The sequence below is a fragment of the Coffea arabica genome, chromosome 1c (assembly GCF_036785885.1).
Source record: "Coffea arabica cultivar ET-39 chromosome 1c, Coffea Arabica ET-39 HiFi, whole genome shotgun sequence".
NCBI lineage: Eukaryota > Viridiplantae > Streptophyta > Magnoliopsida > Gentianales > Rubiaceae > Coffea > Coffea arabica.
Genome location: NC_092310.1, coordinates 49,832,561 through 49,850,917, shown reverse-complemented (window position 1 = coordinate 49,850,917; position 18,357 = coordinate 49,832,561). Strand labels below are relative to the sequence as shown.

Genomic DNA, 18,357 nt, shown 5'->3' with positions numbered 1-18,357 from the left:
ATATAACCGCAGAATCTTTGAACAAAAGATTAGAACAGTTTACACAAAAAAAAAGGGTCTCTTAAATCATATTATGATGAACAATGAAAAAATAAGTGCTCTCTACGTTTCAATAAGAGTGTTTTGGTACATAATAAGAAAATTAATTTTTTGCCAAAAACTACTATTATTACTATTTTACAACTGATTTATTTGCTCATGAATAATTATGAATTATATATATATATATATATATACACATATAGACTTATATATATACATACAGAGTCATACGTACATATATACATACACACACATATACAAGAAAAAAAAAAGAAAAAAGGCCATAGAAGTAGCTAATCATTGTCCTCTAGAAATAAGCAATTAAGCAAATACACAAGCACAAGGAATAAGAAATCTTTCAGAGGGTAAAATAATAAATATCAAATTAGACATTTTTTCTTTTTGTTTGTCTGATTATTAGTTGCTCAAAAAGGAGGTAACTTGTCACATTTTTCCACCAACAAATTTGCTAGTAAGATTTCTCTAATCTCCACCCCTCAATCCTCATACAAATTTGTTAGTCCATTAATCTGGCGTCCAACTATCAAGATTTTGTTCAGACACATGGCCACAGTTCTGCAGGTCCCTTCTTACTTCTGCTTCCACAGGAAGAAGAATGATAGGAAATTGAACTCACTCATCAGCAATTCTTCCATCTCCCCTTCCAGTTCCAAGTCTAATTACAGTACAAGTTTTAGACTTAGGGCTGTAAAGGAGAAAACAGAGGAAATCAAGCCTTCTGCACCATCCTCAGCTGAAGATGTTACCAAGAAGTATGGCCTTGAAGTTGGGCTCTGGAAGGTATCCACCTTCCTTTTCCCTTCCAAATTCTGCTTATCCATTGTTCTTTTGTCAGTTTCATCATGTTCTGGGATTGTGGAATATATTTGCTCCTATTTTTATTTTTCCAAAGACAGGAAAGGAATATTCCTGGGTTTTAGTCATCTGACTTTATCTTCATAATTGCTGAACTAGAATTTGGTTAAGAATATTAACATCTGTTCAATATGACAGCATAGTCTTGGTGCAGGAGCTAGCTGACTTGTGACTTTTTCCCAATTAATCATTTATCTGTCCAATTTATCTGGTTGTAAGAGTATGACAACTATCCTTTGCAATTTTGATAAGTTAATTAGTGCCCAAACTAACTAAATGCTATTTTTTTTTTTCAAATTGACGATGCATAATGACTAAGTGGTTAGCTTAATTAGCCATTTTTTTTGGCCATTCTGAAAGTTATTTTAGCAGTAAATTAAAAGTAACATTTATGGGTCGATATGCGATTAGTATTACCGACTAATGGTTGTTTGGCATGGTACATTAGAAGTTTTTAAGGTATTGAATGGAACTCCGAAACTAAGGGTCCAAATTGCCAACCTAGCCTGTCCCTGTAATTCAAGAATTAGCTATATATAGTGCTTATGAGCCTTGGGTTAATGCCAGCAAATTGGTTGGATCAATGATGTTAAAATTTGGTCTGCCTCTGCCAATTTGTAGATATTCAGCTCAAAAGAGGAAGGAGATGAAGGAAATGAGGAAAAGAAATCAAAAGGGGACCAAGCAAAGGAACTCTTGGCAAAATATGGAGGAGCATACTTGGCCACCTCTATTACCCTCTCTTTAATCTCCTTTGCCCTTTGTTATGCTCTCATTAGCGCTGGTGTTGATGTTCCAGCTCTGCTGCAGAAGGTAGTGTGCCTCTGGCAATCAACTTCCAAATATTACAGGATTTAACTTTATTTTGTGAATAATTGTTACAATTTGAGTTCATGGTCTTGCTGCCTTGCAGGTAGGAATTTCCACCAACGAGGCTGGGGAAAAAGTTGGGACTTTTGCTTTGGCCTATGCTGCTCATAAGGCTGCATCTCCCATCAGATTTCCTCCTACTGTTGCCCTTACTCCAATCGTTGCAAGCTGGATTGGCAAGAAAGTTGATAAAGAAAACTGACCTGGCTGATTAGTGATGCTGGGCAATTTTTTGTTACCAACATATGTAGTATTTCTTTGGCAGCAATATAACTATTTGACAGAGTTTTGACCACTTTTAAATACGCAAGAATTCTTGTAAAGGTGATCATCTAGATCAGACTGAAGGCCTTAAAACAAAATGTTAACAATCCCCACATGATACTGCAGTAGTCTGAACAAACGGAACTTCAGATAAAATTGGCCTCAAATATTTCAGCAATTCTCAGAAGCATGTCATTTGGAAACAGGGCTTAAGCAGTCAACTAGCATTTACCATTATAATATGACTGACAAACTATCCACTTATGAAGGTCATCAACTAGCAGGAAGTAGTAGTGAAGGAAACAATTTACAGAGGCCAATGTTTAATGATAACATAACTTTATCTATTTATTGATATTACAGGGTATAGGTACATAATGTACAAAAAAACCACCAGCCTCCACTTCTGTTTACCAGCTCTTTCATAGCTTGACTTCCTGGAGATTCCGGCAGTACGTGGATCCTGAAAGTGATCTAATGCAACTCCAAGGTCTTTCAAGGGTTTTAAATGGAGAAATTACTGGACCTGAACTTTATATCAAAAGCTTCAGGCACTTCCTTCCAGTTTTCTGCAATCAGCATGCCCAGGATTGGCAAGTAGGATTGATCAATCTTATTTAACTGCCTGAAACATTTGTTGCAGAAGGCACTTCTGTTGTATGTGGTGGTGGAGTTTGTGCACGTGGGGTACTAACACTAGGCATGGCATAATTCTCTTGAATTGCGCTCAAATCACCCCAATCAACTCCAGCTATTCACAAGAGTCAAGGAATCTTATTCACAAAATTCATACATTATTGTAATCCATGAAGAGATTTTAAACACAGCAGACAAAAACAGACAAACAATAGGAAAGGATACATTCAGTTCTCCACATGTCTGTGATGCTAACATCAGCATCTGACAAAAGCCAGTAATCTGCATCACTCTGCAAGGAGGAAAAGAGTTGCATTAGCTGAAAATGAGGTAGAAACCTCTCTCCTGAATTCAGATTTTCAATGTACATGGAAGGAGAATAGTGTCTCCCTCTCTGATTTTTCTTTCAAAAGACAGTGGTTTTTAGTCTGGGAAAACTATGAGATCAGCATGCCATCTAAAATTCTGAATACTGGAAAAATTAGGAGGTCCGCTACACTTCCTAGAAGAGATCTTCAATTAGATGTCCTCAACTGAATGGATGAGGTGGCTTCCAAGACATGATCAATTTTAACTGGATCATGTTCCCAACACTCATCTAAGATGCTAAGAAATAAGAAATCATATATGGTACTGAATAAGGACTTACATCAACATCAGGAACAATTTTCATGATCCCACTCACAAAATCTTGTGATGTGCCTATATCTGAGCACATCCTATTATCTTCCTGCTCTTCGATTTGAATGTTGTCTCCTCCACTCTCCTTGGTCACTGATGTCGTAGCTAAATTCTCATTCACCCCCGACGTTGAAGGAATGTCTGGAGGTGCCTCGACTGCATTAATCTCCTCAAATTTTTCCTCGAATTGACTTAAAACACAATCATCCAGAAAGGAAAACAAAAATTAGAATCAGAAACAAATAAGCAACAGATTGCATCCAATGCACTATCAAGGACTCAGAAAACAACACTAAAATTTAATGAAAATATCAGAATAGATAGCATCAGATTCAATGTCATCCTACCATAATATATCTAATGTCTAGTCCCGCATAGAGTCCATATGAACCAGGAAGGCAAAATATCATTTTATCATTTAGAACAAAATACCTGACAAGGTAAACATCAATCGGTCCCATTGTACTCCTGAGAACTATTCTGTATCTCCTCTGGGGATAGTCAACAGCCTGGAGAAGAAAGGAATATTGCCTCACTATATTGCATATAGAACTAGTTTCGGAACGATAGACTTTGATTACATAAACCAAAAGCAAGAAGCATCAACAATTACCTCATCAGGATCTGGAACTTCTAAGGTAGTGCCATGAGGAGCTTTAATTGCTATTAACGTTTCATTCTAACAATATTGAATACAAAAACACAAGTCAGCTTGGAGTTAGAATTGAAAGACAGGAAATGTTACCAATTATAGAGCACTAATATCCACCTGGAAGCAAGGTAAACTCTTAATGTCTTCTTCAGTAACGAATAGCCATCTGATGAGAGCAAGGTGAAAATGAAAACCAACAGATGAGCAAATAAACTTCAACAAATACATGCTAAATGATACTCAGAAAACAAGATAACAAGATTCGTTATTAAAGGCAGAAGAATGAAATTACTTTTGGTTATTCTCAGCTTCACTCAGGTCTCTCAACCTTTCCTGCATTTCTCTGCAAGACAATATTTCAGTAGCGTTAGCATCGTCATGATAGACCTAAGCAAACATGTAAAATTTGTACAATGTGGGCTTTAGAACAGAACCTTATTTGGTCATCTAATCTGTGCTCTTCCATTGTTAGATTTTCTATATCCGCCTGCAAAGCGAGAGAACACAATGAAAAAATATTCCAGAACAACCCAACAAAAAAAGCTGAAGGAAAGGCACATGTTTATCTCTTTAGACTAGCTTCATTAGTGCATGACGACAATCTCAAAGGATGACTCATTTACTGATAATATGAATTTCATGCCAAGTTATGACATGGTTTCTTCTAGGTTCAGCTGCGACATATTTTTGCACTTCCATATTAGCTTTCTTCATGTTCCAAAGAACTACACATACTCAATTTCCTCAAACAAATGACATGCTTAATCTGGTTTTGCTTTCTACAAGGAATAACTCATAAAATCAGCAATACCATCATGTGTTACATGAAAACTCTTGGACAAAAGAAAGAATTAAAAAATCTTCAATAACAGAAGAGCGAGCAATATTTTTATTACCAAGGTGAACTACGTTACCTAAATTTCTGATCGTGCAAGCATTTTCACATTGTTCTTCATTGATGGTTTCAATATGGAGTCAAAGGGAATTTAAACCAAACAAGATGGTCAAGTAATCCATTCATTTTTAGACTTTTAGAATTACATCTCTACTGTAATGTTAATAATGCAATGTGAAGAAATGACAAAGGTAGTATTGAGTACTCATTGTACTCATTACTAAGGCAACACATGCATTTGGGGATCACTTCGATAGCATCTCAAGAGATTGAAATGCACAGAAAAGTTAAGGACCAGAAATGCCAGGTAGAACAGTGATCTCTACAAGCCTGCAAGCTAGCAACACTCATTGGGGATCACATGCATTTAGGGATCACTTTGATAGCATCTCAAGAGATTGAAATGCACAGAAAAGTTAAGGACCAGAAATGCCAAGGAGAACAGTGATCTCTACGAACCTGCAAGCTAGCAACACTCTCATCAACCTCCCCAGGTCTTGATACATCTAGACCCCTGACCAAAGAACAAGTGTTAGGAACTTTTCAAATTTTTAGTAAATCCAGGAAAGAAGTACATTTACACAAGACAATCTTCATCACAGCAAATATTTGAGCATACTTCCACTGAATCCTGTTCTTGAGTTTCTTTTCAATGAGTCCAATGCCTTCTAGGACATTTGTTATGTCATATATACGCCTTTTCTGCACCTGTTATGGCAGTATCTCTTCAGCTAAAATAACATCAATAAAATTTGGACCGTTGTTCAGATCTGTAAAATAGTTACCTCTAATGTGTCAGCAGCTTTATTTAGATCAAGGATGCCATCTTCAGCATGTTTAATCAGATTAATGAACTTCTTTGTCAACAAACCTGAGCAATTTGAAGCACATTCATCATTCAATCTAACTGTAGCATACTTAAGTCAACATGACGTACAGAAATAATCCTATAGAATTATCAACATAGGAAATAGGCCACAGAAAACCAAGTGACAATAAAGTACGGCCAGAATTTGTTTCCCCCCAAAATCAAGGCCCCAACAATATTTACCAAGGGAGCTATCATAGCGACATGGACCAACTGGCGTGAGATGATTGCCCGAAGGAGAACCTGCAAATGATTCCAATGTTTAGCCTTTCTCACTGATATGCACGCATAAGCCTGATTCTCTTCTGGTTTTCAATTTGTTATTGCAACCGACAACTACTTTTAGGAGACATAAAAATGAGAAGCACGTAAGACTTCCAACAAAAAAGTCTCACCAACATTTGTCGCAGGAGTTTGAGAACCAGATCTACTCGCCTTTGTCATCCTTGGAGCTTTTTGTGCTTTTCCAACTTTTCCCGATACAGGTGTTTTTGCCGAAACATTGGCAGCATCGGTATAACCAAAACCATGGTTCTGATCATTAGACTCAACTTCAACATCTACCACATCATTCTTCCTTTTTAAAGGCTACAAGAAAATTTCATATCCGTGAATCATCATCAGAAGGATTTAAAATTCAAGAAAAATGATAAAAAGGGCTTTGTTATCAGCATAACAGCATTGGGATTAAAAAATTTATGTTAGAAAATTAATAGCATAAAGTGGAGAAAGATACATCACTGAAAAACTTTAGAACTTCTTCAGAATTATTTAAATTTACAGGATAAAATGGAGAAAAATGAATCACTTAACAATTTTAAAACTTCTTTAGAATTATAGATAAGACTTAGTTATCGCTGAAGTTCTAAAGCAGGATCTACTGGTAATTACATATGTCAAGTTGCATATGTTCTTAAAACTAGTTCAAGTTATGCCTTTTAGCTTCTCTTCTCTCAAATAAAATCACCAGAACAGTGTCATGTTCTTGATCTTGGAAGAACCACTGAAAGGTTTGAGAAAAGCACATTGCATGACCTTTTGTAGATCCACTGGATTGTGTTTTGAAAAATATCATTCCTTAGTTTCCTTGTGCATCCATTAGGACCATTACTTGAACTTAAGAGCACAGGAAGAAATGCAGTGAGCAAGCAATCCAACATTGCAAGGAAACATCAATATCAAGCAAAAGTCAATCAGATCAGTATCAATCACTGTGATGTACTTCTCTTTCTTTTTTCATGAGCTTCATTCCTGCTCTTCTCTATTAACCTTCCTTCTATCTACCAAGCCAGCTATGTTTACCCCTGCATTGCATTTTTCTCCTCTGATTTTCCATTATCTTGTTTATTTTTCTTTGATATTCTCATGTTTCTCTATTTCCCATATATAACTATAGCCGCTCAGTAGTTCTTTTTCTTTCTTGCAGAAATAATTACTTATTTCACCAATCTATCAAATCATATCTCTGAATTTCTTTAGTCTGCATCTGACCTACAAAATCACTTAAGACATGTCTTCATGTATCACATACTACTTCCTTCAAGAAAAAAAAGGTTAACATACATGCATCATGTTTTGGTGCCTTCATCCCAACTTCTCAATGACACAACATTAAATATTCTCCAATCTTTTAGTCCCTGCAACACCAGCGACATTTTCCTTATGAAGTGCACCATTAATCATAAATTAACTGCTGATTTCTATTTTTCTTTCATACTTCCTATTACAAGATTGCCAAGTATAGAATCTACAACCATATATTCCAAGAGTCCATGTACAGCAGAAGCAACTGTTACTTTTCATACGGTGCTCTAGCGTACTAGTCTTTGAACTCATAAAGCTCTATCAGCTGCAAAGGTGCATAGGCTTTCTTTTTAGATGATTTAAGCAATTAGCACAAGTTGGATATCAAGCTTCTCTCCCCCGAACCTTTGACATGTAGCAGTTGTCACAGCTGTGCTAGATGACAAAAGACATACGAAACTATCTCAGCACAGTGATAGTGGTTATCTGCATGTAGCAGCAATTCAAACAGGCAAGATTTTCCATTTCTTGTCAAGATCTCACATAAGATCAACCCTCATACGCAGCTTCACAACTTGGAAATGACAGCCCTCTGATCCTTTCACGCAATCCCCAGTGATTGATTCTATTCTCCAGAATAGATAAAATCAATGCTATATAACTCCACCGGACTCAAAATGCTCCATAAAAATTCCATCAACTCAACTTCAGTGTCACCAAAAGGTCGAATTTTGACCAAATCGAGTAAAGAACAATTATGAGTTTAAAAAGAAGAACCAGAAGAATTAGCTGAGCAAACACTAAAACAAGAAACTACACTTAACCAACTTCCTTATAACACCTAAAGATCATAAAATTCAACCTCTCAAATCCTACAACACACGAATCATCCAACAGTCATGTCGCACCTAGCACAAAACTTCGCATAGATCTCAATATCAACAAAGATAAAGTTTTTACTCCAATCATATCCAAAACCTAATACCACTAAAGAACGACAAATTACTTTTAAAACAATCCAAAGGGTCATCAGCTATAAGAGAAAACACTTACCGGAGGTGCAGGGGGCGGTGACTTGACAATAACAGCTTCCGGCTCAAGGGGCGGCCGATGAGGGTCGGTGGAGAAGTGATGGTAGTCACCAAAAGGCGGCTTCATCGAGGTGAATGGCAGCTGCTTCTTCAACGCCTGCTGCTGCTGCTGCTGCTGCTGCTGCTGCATGATCTGCTATTTTTTCTTGAACTAAAAAGATCAAATTTTTACGGATTTTTGGTGGGAAAATCAAGAAACAGTGGGAAATTTGAGGGGAATTGGAGCTTGGAAAGGGGAAGAAGGATAAAGGGATGATGGAATTCTGGAGATGGGCTGCCGGAGAGGTGAAAAGGGGTGGCGATGAGGGCGGAGGAGATCTGGAGATGGTGGTGGAGGAAGGGAATAAAAAAGCGGGAAGAGAGAGAGAGAGAAGATGGGGATTGAGTTGGAAGAAAAGAGGGGAGAAAACGAGGGAAATTAGAGAGAGGGGATTGTGAAGGGGGTCAGGAGAAAGGAGGGAAGTTGGTTCGGAAATAGATGTGGAGGGAAGAAACTAGTTTTATTACTCTATATTAATTTAATTTAATTAAATATTTTCACTATTCATCTAAATTAATCATAATAACCAAAATTGACTCCTATTATGAATATTAGTCCATCATGATTGTAATTATTCAGGAGGTTTTGAAATGAATAAATTACTAATACTTTTTTTAAAAAAAAAAAACAAAATTATATTAGTACTTGCTAGGAAGTTTTGAGACTATTTGATTGACTAGAAAATAGTCTATGGTGCCATTATTTTTGTAGCCTGCAAATTGGTTGATCTCAGAGGATGGAGAAAAACAAAAATCACTTGGTCCATTAGATAGGGGTGGGAAAAGTATCCAGGCCAAAATCCTAGCTATTCATAAGATTATGATTGGAGCTACCATCATTTGTCCTCTTCCCTTTTTCTACATTGACATGAATGTAGAAATTTTGAAATTAAAATTTGTTAACATGCCAGGATTTGAACAACACTCATAGATTATGCTAATAACTAGCTTATGTATAAAAATAAATAAATAAGTGAAGTCTTGTGGTATCATATGTGGACTTTGGGGAGTAATCTAGCTAAAGTAGTGTATATGCTCATGTGTCCACTACCATGAGCAGTTTGGTATACTTTTGGGGTAGAAATAGTAAGTGTGTATAATGTGCTAGTGATGTCTTTTGAGAGGTGAATACTTTAATTGGCTAGGAAGAAAATAAAAATTGATTCCAAGAAATTACAACAAAATTCTTCTTCTTTATTCATTAGAAAAGTTTTTTGAGAGATTAATGTTCAGAATTCAAAACTATGTAATGCTCTATTGAGTCTTTGAAACATCAATCTAAAAGAAAACGTCTACACGTGAGTATAAGCAGAAGTAAATAAAAGACCATCTATTAGTATTTTGATTAAAAATATGTGGACGAAAGAAAATTTGAAATATCAGAATCGAACTTATTCAAACACTTTTTAAAAACAAATAAATTTGAAATATTTCTTCTGCTTCCTCCTTTAATATATTTGTAACTTATGTTTTATTAATTATCAAATGATGGAATCATTTTAAAGGTGCAAAAAGAATAAAAAATTAAAGGTCCTCCAAACTTATCCATATAGGCAATGCAAATATTGTAGCCAAGGACCAATGGAAGTCTTTATATAAAAGGCAAGCAGGTTCGAATCGGCGATTCGCGCCTTACGTTGGGCAGTGCCGTTACTTGACGATTCTTTGGCGCGTAATTCAGTCGGCAGCGTTACCGAACCCAAATTTTGGGACCGAAGAGTGTAGCGGCAGTGGGCTCAAGTTTGGGCTGCTTAGGGGGTAATCATTTATTTTATAATTGGGCTTTTTGCGTGAAGCCCAGAATGGAGTTAAAATCTTATTTCTGATCCTATTTAAAAAATTTGGGAGATGTTTAAGCTGTTGAGCGTTGCAAAATTTATTCCGCAGTTCATGAAATCATGAATGTATGCTAGGAAACAGTTTCCAAGAATGATGGAAAAAATAGGATCAGGAACTTCACAAGTTGAGTTTTGTCCCCCCCCCCCCTTTCTAACCACTTTGCGTAATTTTATTACATTCAGCGTAAAATTTACAGTTTTGTGTAATTACAAATTTAGTTGTATGAATTGATAAAGTCAAGTTTACATCAAAATTGTACGAGTTTATATAAAAAAAAATTAAAAGAATTATATGAATCGATTTAAACCGGATAGAACTCAACTTGTGTTACTTTGATTGGAAAAATAGCTTTGTAGATGGAGGAATAGGGAGTGCTAGGAATGCGAAATGGTGACTACGTATCACTTCAATTCAGCCATTCAACATTCTTTTCTAGTTTTCAAATCCTCAACTTGACTAATGAAAAAGTATGAGATCTTAGGCCATTTTGTTGTCAAAGCTAAAAGGTAAAGCTTTGGACCAAAAAACTCTAGACATGTGAGATATGATCTTCCGTTCACAACGAATGAAAAGGTAAAATCATAGTATTAATCTCCTTTTCTTTTAAAAATGAAAGAAAAACAGAAATAATGAGAAAGCAAAGGGGTAATAATGGTCAGATAGAATAGGAAAGCTGGAAATCAAATCATATTTCCAAGATTGGAGATAAGACTCCTAAAAAGAAACTTATGGCTAAGGCAAAGATATTGCTATTGTTTTATTTTGATGTGAGGGCAATTTTTTTTGAAAGTGACAAATTTACACCTTTCTAATGTCGATTCGGTCTTTGACTAGTGGAAGTTATCTTCTTTGTCATTTCAAAGAAAATTATTGTGGCATCAAACTACCTTCATGCTGACAAGATTTTCCTTCAGGAGCACATGAATTTTATTTTTATTTTTTATATTTTTTGGTGGAAACTAAGGTATAAAATGCATAAGAAATAAGCAAAATCAGAAAACAAATTTGTCGATTTGCAAAGAAAATGAACTACTTCTTTTAGCTGTAACCAGAAGAGTTTTCAATCATTTTTGGAATCATGTTTTGTGAGAGTTAAGAATCTTGTTCAGAACTTGAAATCTTGTTGGCAAAATCATTTATTTTTTAAGTTGGGACAATAAACTGCAACTGAGCTGCTTCTGCACAAGTTTTGGGGTAATTAATTGCTGCATTTCATACTAATCTTAAAATGTGATTAATAGGGCGGGCTGTTAATTTAAATGCAAGCTAATTAGGTAATTAAGGTTGCACAAAGTCAGCACACTTAAATCTTTGCTTGAGTTGTGTATAATATAAACATACATAACCACACATAATAGACTATTTATGTGTAGGATTAATTATATTAGCAACATCTAGTCTTTTTTCTTTATGCTCACAACTCCAACAAACAACTCTCCTCTCGATCCACTGTCTACGTACATTCACAAGCTGAAATTTTTTTTTTTCTTTTTCTTGAACCTAAATTTTAATTTTCTCAAATTTCAAGAAAAAGGCATCAAGAAGACATTAGTTGTTCATTTGATTCTTAACAATTGAGGTGTATTTGTATTTGTGTTTTTTTTTATTGCCAACTTCAAAAGATAGAGTTGTGGTTTGAAATTTGTTATATAAGACATAAAAACTGAGAAATAGGAATGCTTGGGGATTAAGTGAGAATTATTCCCCGGGACCTAATCTAATTACTATCTTTTACATTATTTATATGTTGGAAGTCTCAGAGCTTATTAATTAATTACTATCAGAACCTGTTTAGTTAGTTAAACATCTCCATGTTTTAAACTTTTAATTCTTTCAAAACGAGGTTGTACTTGTACATGCATCATCATATTCACTTTTGCTTCTAGCCCACAAAGGAAAGATAAAAAAAAATGAGATTGATTTTAACAGTGCACATCAATTACTACTACATTAATGGTACTTATTATATTAAAGATCATACAAAATCTTGATAGACTAGAAATCTTTGTAGCAAGCTGTTTATGATAAATTCACCTATGTATTTTCCTCTGCGTAAAGATAGTTCATTAGCTCATGCAAACCAATTAACAATTTTTGTTGATTACAATTAGTGTGTTGTTCTTCTCTTTATTATTCATCGTGATTTTTTTTTTTAAAATTAGCGTAGCAAATAACATCTAATTAAATTAAGACAAGGAAAGTGATGAATAAAAATTTGGTACAACTATCTAATGTCAAAAATTGTCGCATGGTGAACGTGTAGAGTTTTTAAAAAGTAAGAAACATATAAATAAGTTTAAAAAAATGGGGTATTATAACCAGAAAAGAAGTTTACAAAAAAAAAAAATTAAACCTAAAATTTATTGAATATTTAGGCAGTATCAAGGTGCACTTAATCCATATTAGTCTTGCCTGTGTTGATTCCTTGACTAATATGAGACTATTTGAGCATAGACTCATATTTTCTAGTCCAATTTAAGGGCGAATTTTCTTAAATATTACGGAAATAAGAAATCACGACAAATTTGTTGTTGTCGACAAATTTGTGCTCTAGTAGGGGTTGCTGTAAATAAGATTTATGGCATGGAAAGAACGTTAATTTATTTTTAATTTTTTTAACTGACACAATAATTTAAAAGAAGAATGAAAATTTTCTAAAAAAAAATTTGCTTAGCCGCTTCCACCATTGGATGTAGCACGATTTGTGCACCATTGCTCACAAGTTGATCAATGGTGCAAAAACTTTTTCTTAAATTGAAGACGCAACATTGTGGTGTCTGCTTAATCGCATCCAGTTTTAGATGTGGCATAGTCCCAGCACCGTTGACTAAAAGTTTATCAATGGTGCGAAGTGAATATAATTTTTTTTTATAAAAATTTGGGTCATCGCCGCCTGCACTAATTAATAAAAAAAAAAATCCAATTGCGGAATGGAAAATGAAAAGGAAAGAAAATTTATTTTTTTGTAGCCAATAATTTCAAATGTGACGACCCTTCTACTGTCATGAATCCTATAACAACATCACTTCTTCGACTTTTTCTCTTCGTAACATTATTTATAGAAATTCGCCCTCAAATAGTCTAAGTCTTACCTATCCAACCTCATTTTCTATCTTTACAACCTCTTTGCCATCCCACACTTATCCCACAGCGCCGTTCTCATCCAATGGCTATAAAAAATAAAACAAAGGTGCAACTCGTCCATTCACGCCAAAAAATAAAACTAAGGGTTTTGGTTGCAATTTAGTATGCAAATCCAATGGCCATTTCATAACTGAGATAAGTCACCTACCATCTAGCATTTTTTGGTACCTTGCCCCATTTTAACAAAAGACTGCTATTTTCAACTTCTTTCCTCCTTTGTTTGAAAACAGAAAGAAGGAAAAACCAAAGAATGGCAACGCAAAGAGTAGAGAGAGGATGAGATGGATGGGAAACAAATCATACTCCTGAGGTTGGAGATAAAGACTCTGAACTAGTAGACTACATCAGACTCCCAAGACAGGAACTAGTATCTTATGTCTAAGTCAAAAATTAAACTCTATCTGATCAATCCTAAAGCAAAATAATGACCAATAACAACACCAAGTTGTGAGTGAATTTAGCAAATTTCTTTGTTGTTTGGCGACATTGTAATATGTTAGAATTCTTTTATCATATTTCTATCTTAAAGTTGCCAAAACGTCTTTATTCATTTCACTTTCGACACAATTATAATCGGTTACACTTCTTTTTATGGTATTTCTATTTTAACTTGGCACAATTTGTGTCTAAACATTTCCCTACGTAGTGCTTAGGAGTTAGGATAAATTTTAAAGTCAAATTAATGTTACCAATGATCAATGAATATGCATGCCGAAACCGAAGGCAACTCCTTAATCCTGGAGGAGTAGATAAAACGGCAGGGTGGAGTTCGGGTGGGTTTTGAATGTATTCATGGAAAACAGGCGTTACTTCTTCTACCTATTTTGTTGATAGGTTAATTGGCAGAAATACTGAATGAAAAAAAGAAATCATAACTTACTTCTTGAAAATAAAATAGAGAAAAGAATAGTTAAAGGGCGGGAAGGAGTTGAGACTTGAGAGAGAGGTTTGGCACCTGCTCTTTGGGAAGAAAGCACCTGCAAGCAAACATCAATTTTCAATATTTTTGTCTACTTGTAATTTGCACAAATATGGATGGTAATACATACATATACATACAAATGTACATATTCATGCAGAGATAGAGATGTGCAGGGTACGTGCCGTGGGGGTAGGGATGGGTTGAGCGGTACGAAGGGAAAGAAGTGTAAGTAAAAATTTTCGAGTTTAAAACATCCCAATTATACTAAAAAAAAACCGTACGTTCCGTGGAGAAAAAGAGAAAGGTGGTTAGATATGTGCAGAATAAAGAGAAAGGTTTGTGCGAATTGGAGTGTGATGTGTGTATAAATATGCACGCTTTAGTGTGTAGGCTTCGTTGTTTCACATTTTTGCTTTGTATCTTTTCCACTTGCTGTTATTCTCATCATGTTAACTAATGAGCATTTTCTCCAATTATTTTTGAGGCATCATCCTATCCCAATTGTGGCCTAAACATTTTGTACATTATCTGGAATTGGAATAGCAGGAGGATAACATGAATGAGCTATTCTCTTTTAATTCTACCTCTCCAGTCCCCATCATGACTACTTACAACGGGTTGCTTTTCTTCAGGTTTTGCAGCAGGTGCTTTTCTCGTTCTAGGAAGTATAAAGTCGTGCACTTCTACCTCGACAGCGGGATAGGCGGACGCAAAATATTGGCTGTCAATGTTGATAAATGTTGGAGACGACTCGGTGTCAGATAGAAGTTTATTTGGAAAATTACGAGAGTACAATGCTTCACCATTAGTTACTACTTCTGAACCCTGCAGTCTGCTAATTGGTAATGCCAGAATGTTACGAGATCATGCGCCATTTTTTGTTCTTTTGGGCGAGTACCCATTACCGCTGTAATGAAAGCCTCACGATAGGCAAATTGGAGCAAGAATGATAATATTCCTATCTAAACAAAAACGCAGCTCTTAAGAGGCGCAAACATTGATCCCAATCTGCGATAATATACTCTCATCCACTCTTTATATGTCTGAATAATGATTCAGCTCATACAAAATGTTATAACAAAGGGTCGTCCATATACAGAATGGTGAGGGTGCATGTCCCAGTGCTTTATCTTCCATCAGTACTCTCATCAGTGCTACTCTTTCTGGATATTGACAAGCAAAGATCATTTACTTGAACAAGTGTGCCAGATCAGGGTCATCCAGGTCTACATCCAACCATCCATTCAGACGCATGTATTCAATGTAATGCTCTGGTGGCTCTATGGCTCGGGGGTTTCTTGGAGCAAAGCCATGAATCTTCTCAAGATCTCGAAAAAGCCAGCGAGCATAGGCTTGATCTATAGGAGGCACAATCTTCAACAGCACTTCTTCCTTCTGTGGCTTTACCGACTTTGCTTGCTTGTTTCCCATGATCTACCTGCTCAACTTCAAGTGTCGGTCAGAACAAACAGAATCGTTCCACAATCATGAATTCTTGATAACCAATAGGAAAAGGTAATCAATCATTCATAATCGTAACACACAAAAACAATATGGCGAAATGTAACCAGGAACTAAAGCATGAATTGTTTGCAAAGTTCTTAGTAATAAAAGATTCTTGAAGCCTAGGCTTGTAAGGCATCAGAGTTTTTTTCATTCATGAAATGTTAAGAAATAAAACAGCTGTTAAAGGTTAACCTCCAACCCAGCAAAACACGCCACAATTGGTATTTGTACTCAGGATATGCATAGAGACGTGTTTAAATTTGGTCAAAATTTTCAAGGCCTTTCCTAAACTGTTTTTGCTTCTTTTTTATACACAATCAAAGAACATTCAGTGATACCACAGTAGGTGAGTTAAAGAATGCACTAAGAGGCTACTATGCAGTCATTCCATCCATTTTTTTTTCAGAGAATTTCATTAATCAGGACATCAAAAAAGTAGAACATGATGCATGAAAGCTTCGGTAATTGAATGACTAATCAAGGTAATAAAATGAAAGCTTCAGTAAAAGTTTGCTCAACTTTAATTGCTTCTGCTATTTACATGCCTTAAATTCTTTACTCAAGGTAATTGTAGTTCAAATATTTGAAAGCAGAAACCAGCTAGGATCGTAGAAGTTGCTACCAAGTCCACATATATACTATTCAACTCAAACTTACAGTGCACCACATTAGAATAATAAAAGTATCAGAAACTGATTTACAAGCTAAACCAACTAATTATTCAATTCCAACAAAGAACAGGTGGGAATAGATTCAAAGAAGTTTTAGAATCTAAGAGAGGGTCACTGCAAGAAAATGAAAGGAAGAATGCGCCAACAGAAATGCTAAGCTATCGAAAAAACTACTGAGGAGACAAGGTGTGATTTATAAGTTATTCACATCACCTGATCTAGCTATGCATAAAGAGCATATACACATCAACAGTATCCCCAGAGCAACTACAGGCAAACCCCAAGATGAAAACTTAATGCCTGAAAGTAAAAGTTATTGGGGGGATTGCAGTTGGTCAAAACATTTCTTTTTGGTTCAAAATACAAAAGGGTTTAGACACAAATATTGATATTTCTATCCAAATTAAAGAAGCGTTGATGGTTTTATTCAGCTTCCTTAAACATAGAGATCGGTGTCCTAGAAATCAGACGTCAAAATCATTTTCTAACAAGTCAACTTCTCTTTTCCCTTCTCTTGTTCACACTTAACATCTCCACAGAATAACACAAGCAAACTCTCTTCCAAATCTTCCCGGTTGAGTTCAAAGAAGATGTTAACATTGCCTCTTCATTTGTAGCGATTTTGACAATCATGGCAGAAAGCCAATTCATCAGATTGAAGAAACTGCAAAGTTCACCACAAGAATACCAAAATCTGAAGGCTTGACATTGGTGGATTTAAAAAACTGTCAAGAGCAACAAACACGACTTGCTTGTCTTCTTCTCCACCTGGTAGTAGCCAAGGTCGGCCTTATGAAATAGAAGAATACTTCCACTACAAATTGACTCATGAAGAAGTATTGAAACTAAATGTCCGAAGACTCAATAGACTTAAAAGGAGCGGACTAAATTGTACAAGAACGTTCCTAAGACTTTTGTTTTAGCCCTTGGAAATGAACTCTATAGTCGACTTTTTCGAAATCAACATCCATATATATTCATAAAACTAGATAAAATTATCAATATTGTTGAGTTTAGAATAAAAATACCTCTATATTGTGAATAACCCAAATACAAAATCTCTTGATCCCTTCTCAGGATCTTGGGTTGTCTCTTATAATAATTTCTACTAAGTCACTATTCCACCCATGATATCAAATTTTCAAATTCAGCATAAGCACCCTTTTCAAGGCAAATAATCAGCAAGCAACCATTCCTGGGTCTAATTCATCTTCTTCATAACACTTCTCCAAAGAACATACTTTTGAACGAACGAAGCATATTCTTTCTGGGACGACAAAGGGGGAAACATACAGAACTACTGAGAATATATTGCAGTCTAATTTAGAAGCATAGAGCCCAACTAAATAATTTCAATTGCATGCAATTTTGCTTCAATTAAAATGAAAAAAAAAAAAGAAAAAGTTTAAGCAAAGAGAATCACCACAAGAAATCAAAATTAGAACAAAAAATGTATAGAAAACAATTGACTCACAATCGCAGAAGGGGTGCAAAACAGCAGTCTTCTTGAAAGTTTCAGCTGTCGAAATGCTGCTGATTAGTGAGTGGAGACGATTAAAATAAGCTTCTGCCGCATACCGGATTCTACCCGCTAAAGATCGATATCCCATGGACTCTAAATCGTTTTTTATTGTATTAGTTTATATGCAAAAAGCCCAAATTTTTTAATTTACTGCTTATATAGTATAATTTGGATACATATATTATGTAACATTGTCACGGTGGCTTTGTTTGGAAGACAAGTTTTTTGCCAAGTTTATCTGTTACAAGTTTTTTAAAAATTTTAGTTACTGTGACCTCAAAAAACTTTTCAAAAATTTTAAACTATACACTTCAA

The 18,357-nt window shown here is 35.3% G+C and overlaps 3 protein-coding genes across 4 annotated transcripts; 1 reads left to right on the top strand and 2 right to left on the bottom strand.

The window, feature by feature from the left end:
• Positions 1–492: 492 nt before the first annotated feature.
• On the top strand, positions 493–2,083 carry LOC113726188 (uncharacterized). Its single transcript, XM_072075376.1, has 3 exons — positions 493–843; positions 1,540–1,731; positions 1,832–2,083. The coding sequence occupies exons 1-3, from the start codon at positions 607–609 to the stop codon at positions 1,988–1,990; spliced, it is 588 nt and encodes a 195-aa protein (XP_071931477.1). The 5' UTR covers positions 493–606; the 3' UTR covers positions 1,991–2,083.
• A 178-nt stretch (positions 2,084–2,261) lies between these two features.
• LOC113741833 (transcription factor E2FB-like) lies at positions 2,262–8,882 on the bottom strand. The gene is made up of 14 exons (XM_072075371.1): positions 8,362–8,882; positions 6,180–6,372; positions 5,968–6,027; positions 5,702–5,787; positions 5,536–5,624; positions 5,376–5,430; positions 4,456–4,508; positions 4,314–4,364; positions 4,139–4,187; positions 3,983–4,048; positions 3,802–3,878; positions 3,338–3,560; positions 2,914–2,980; positions 2,262–2,803 (listed from the first exon to the last, which is right to left on the bottom strand). Exons 1-14 carry the CDS (start codon positions 8,527–8,529, stop codon positions 2,670–2,672), a joined length of 1,371 nt encoding a protein of 456 aa, XP_071931472.1. The 5' UTR covers positions 8,530–8,882; the 3' UTR covers positions 2,262–2,669.
• Positions 8,883–15,324: 6,442 nt separating this feature from the next.
• Positions 15,325–18,150, bottom strand: LOC113726179 (uncharacterized). Of its 2 annotated transcripts, none has more exons than XM_072075366.1 (2): positions 17,995–18,150; positions 15,325–15,781 (listed from the first exon to the last, which is right to left on the bottom strand). In XM_072075366.1, the coding sequence occupies exon 2, from the start codon at positions 15,772–15,774 to the stop codon at positions 15,532–15,534; it is 243 nt and encodes an 80-aa protein (XP_071931467.1). In that variant the 5' UTR covers positions 15,775–15,781; positions 17,995–18,150; the 3' UTR covers positions 15,325–15,531. The 2 variants fall into 2 exon arrangements, with proteins under 2 accessions (XP_071931467.1, XP_027105553.1); XM_027249752.2 differs by having other exon boundaries at positions 15,325–15,789; positions 17,995–18,139.
• Positions 18,151–18,357: the final 207 nt, after the last annotated feature.

Bases quoted from the DNA above. Each gene is read 5' to 3' on its own strand.
- LOC113726188 (XM_072075376.1), top strand. From the start codon at position 607: ATGGCCACAGTTCTGCAGGTCCCTTCTTACTTCTGCTTCCACAGGAAG. The intron at 844-1,539 runs GTATCCACCTTC...GCCAATTTGTAG, and splicing joins TTGAAGTTGGGCTCTGGAAG to ATATTCAGCTCAAAAGAGGA. The intron at 1,732-1,831 runs GTAGTGTGCCTC...GCTGCCTTGCAG, and splicing joins TTCCAGCTCTGCTGCAGAAG to GTAGGAATTTCCACCAACGA.
- LOC113741833 (XM_072075371.1), bottom strand. From the start codon at position 8,529: ATGCAGCAGCAGCAGCAGCAGCAGCAGCAGCAGGCGTTGAAGAAGCAG. The intron at 4,509-5,375 runs GTTCGTAGAGAT...CTCGCTTTGCAG, and splicing joins AGAGTGTTGCTAGCTTGCAG to GCGGATATAGAAAATCTAAC. The intron at 3,879-3,982 runs GTAATTGTTGAT...TTTCTTCTCCAG, and splicing joins AAGTTCCAGATCCTGATGAG to GCTGTTGACTATCCCCAGAG.
- LOC113726179 (XM_072075366.1), bottom strand. From the start codon at position 15,774: ATGGGAAACAAGCAAGCAAAGTCGGTAAAGCCACAGAAGGAAGAAGTG.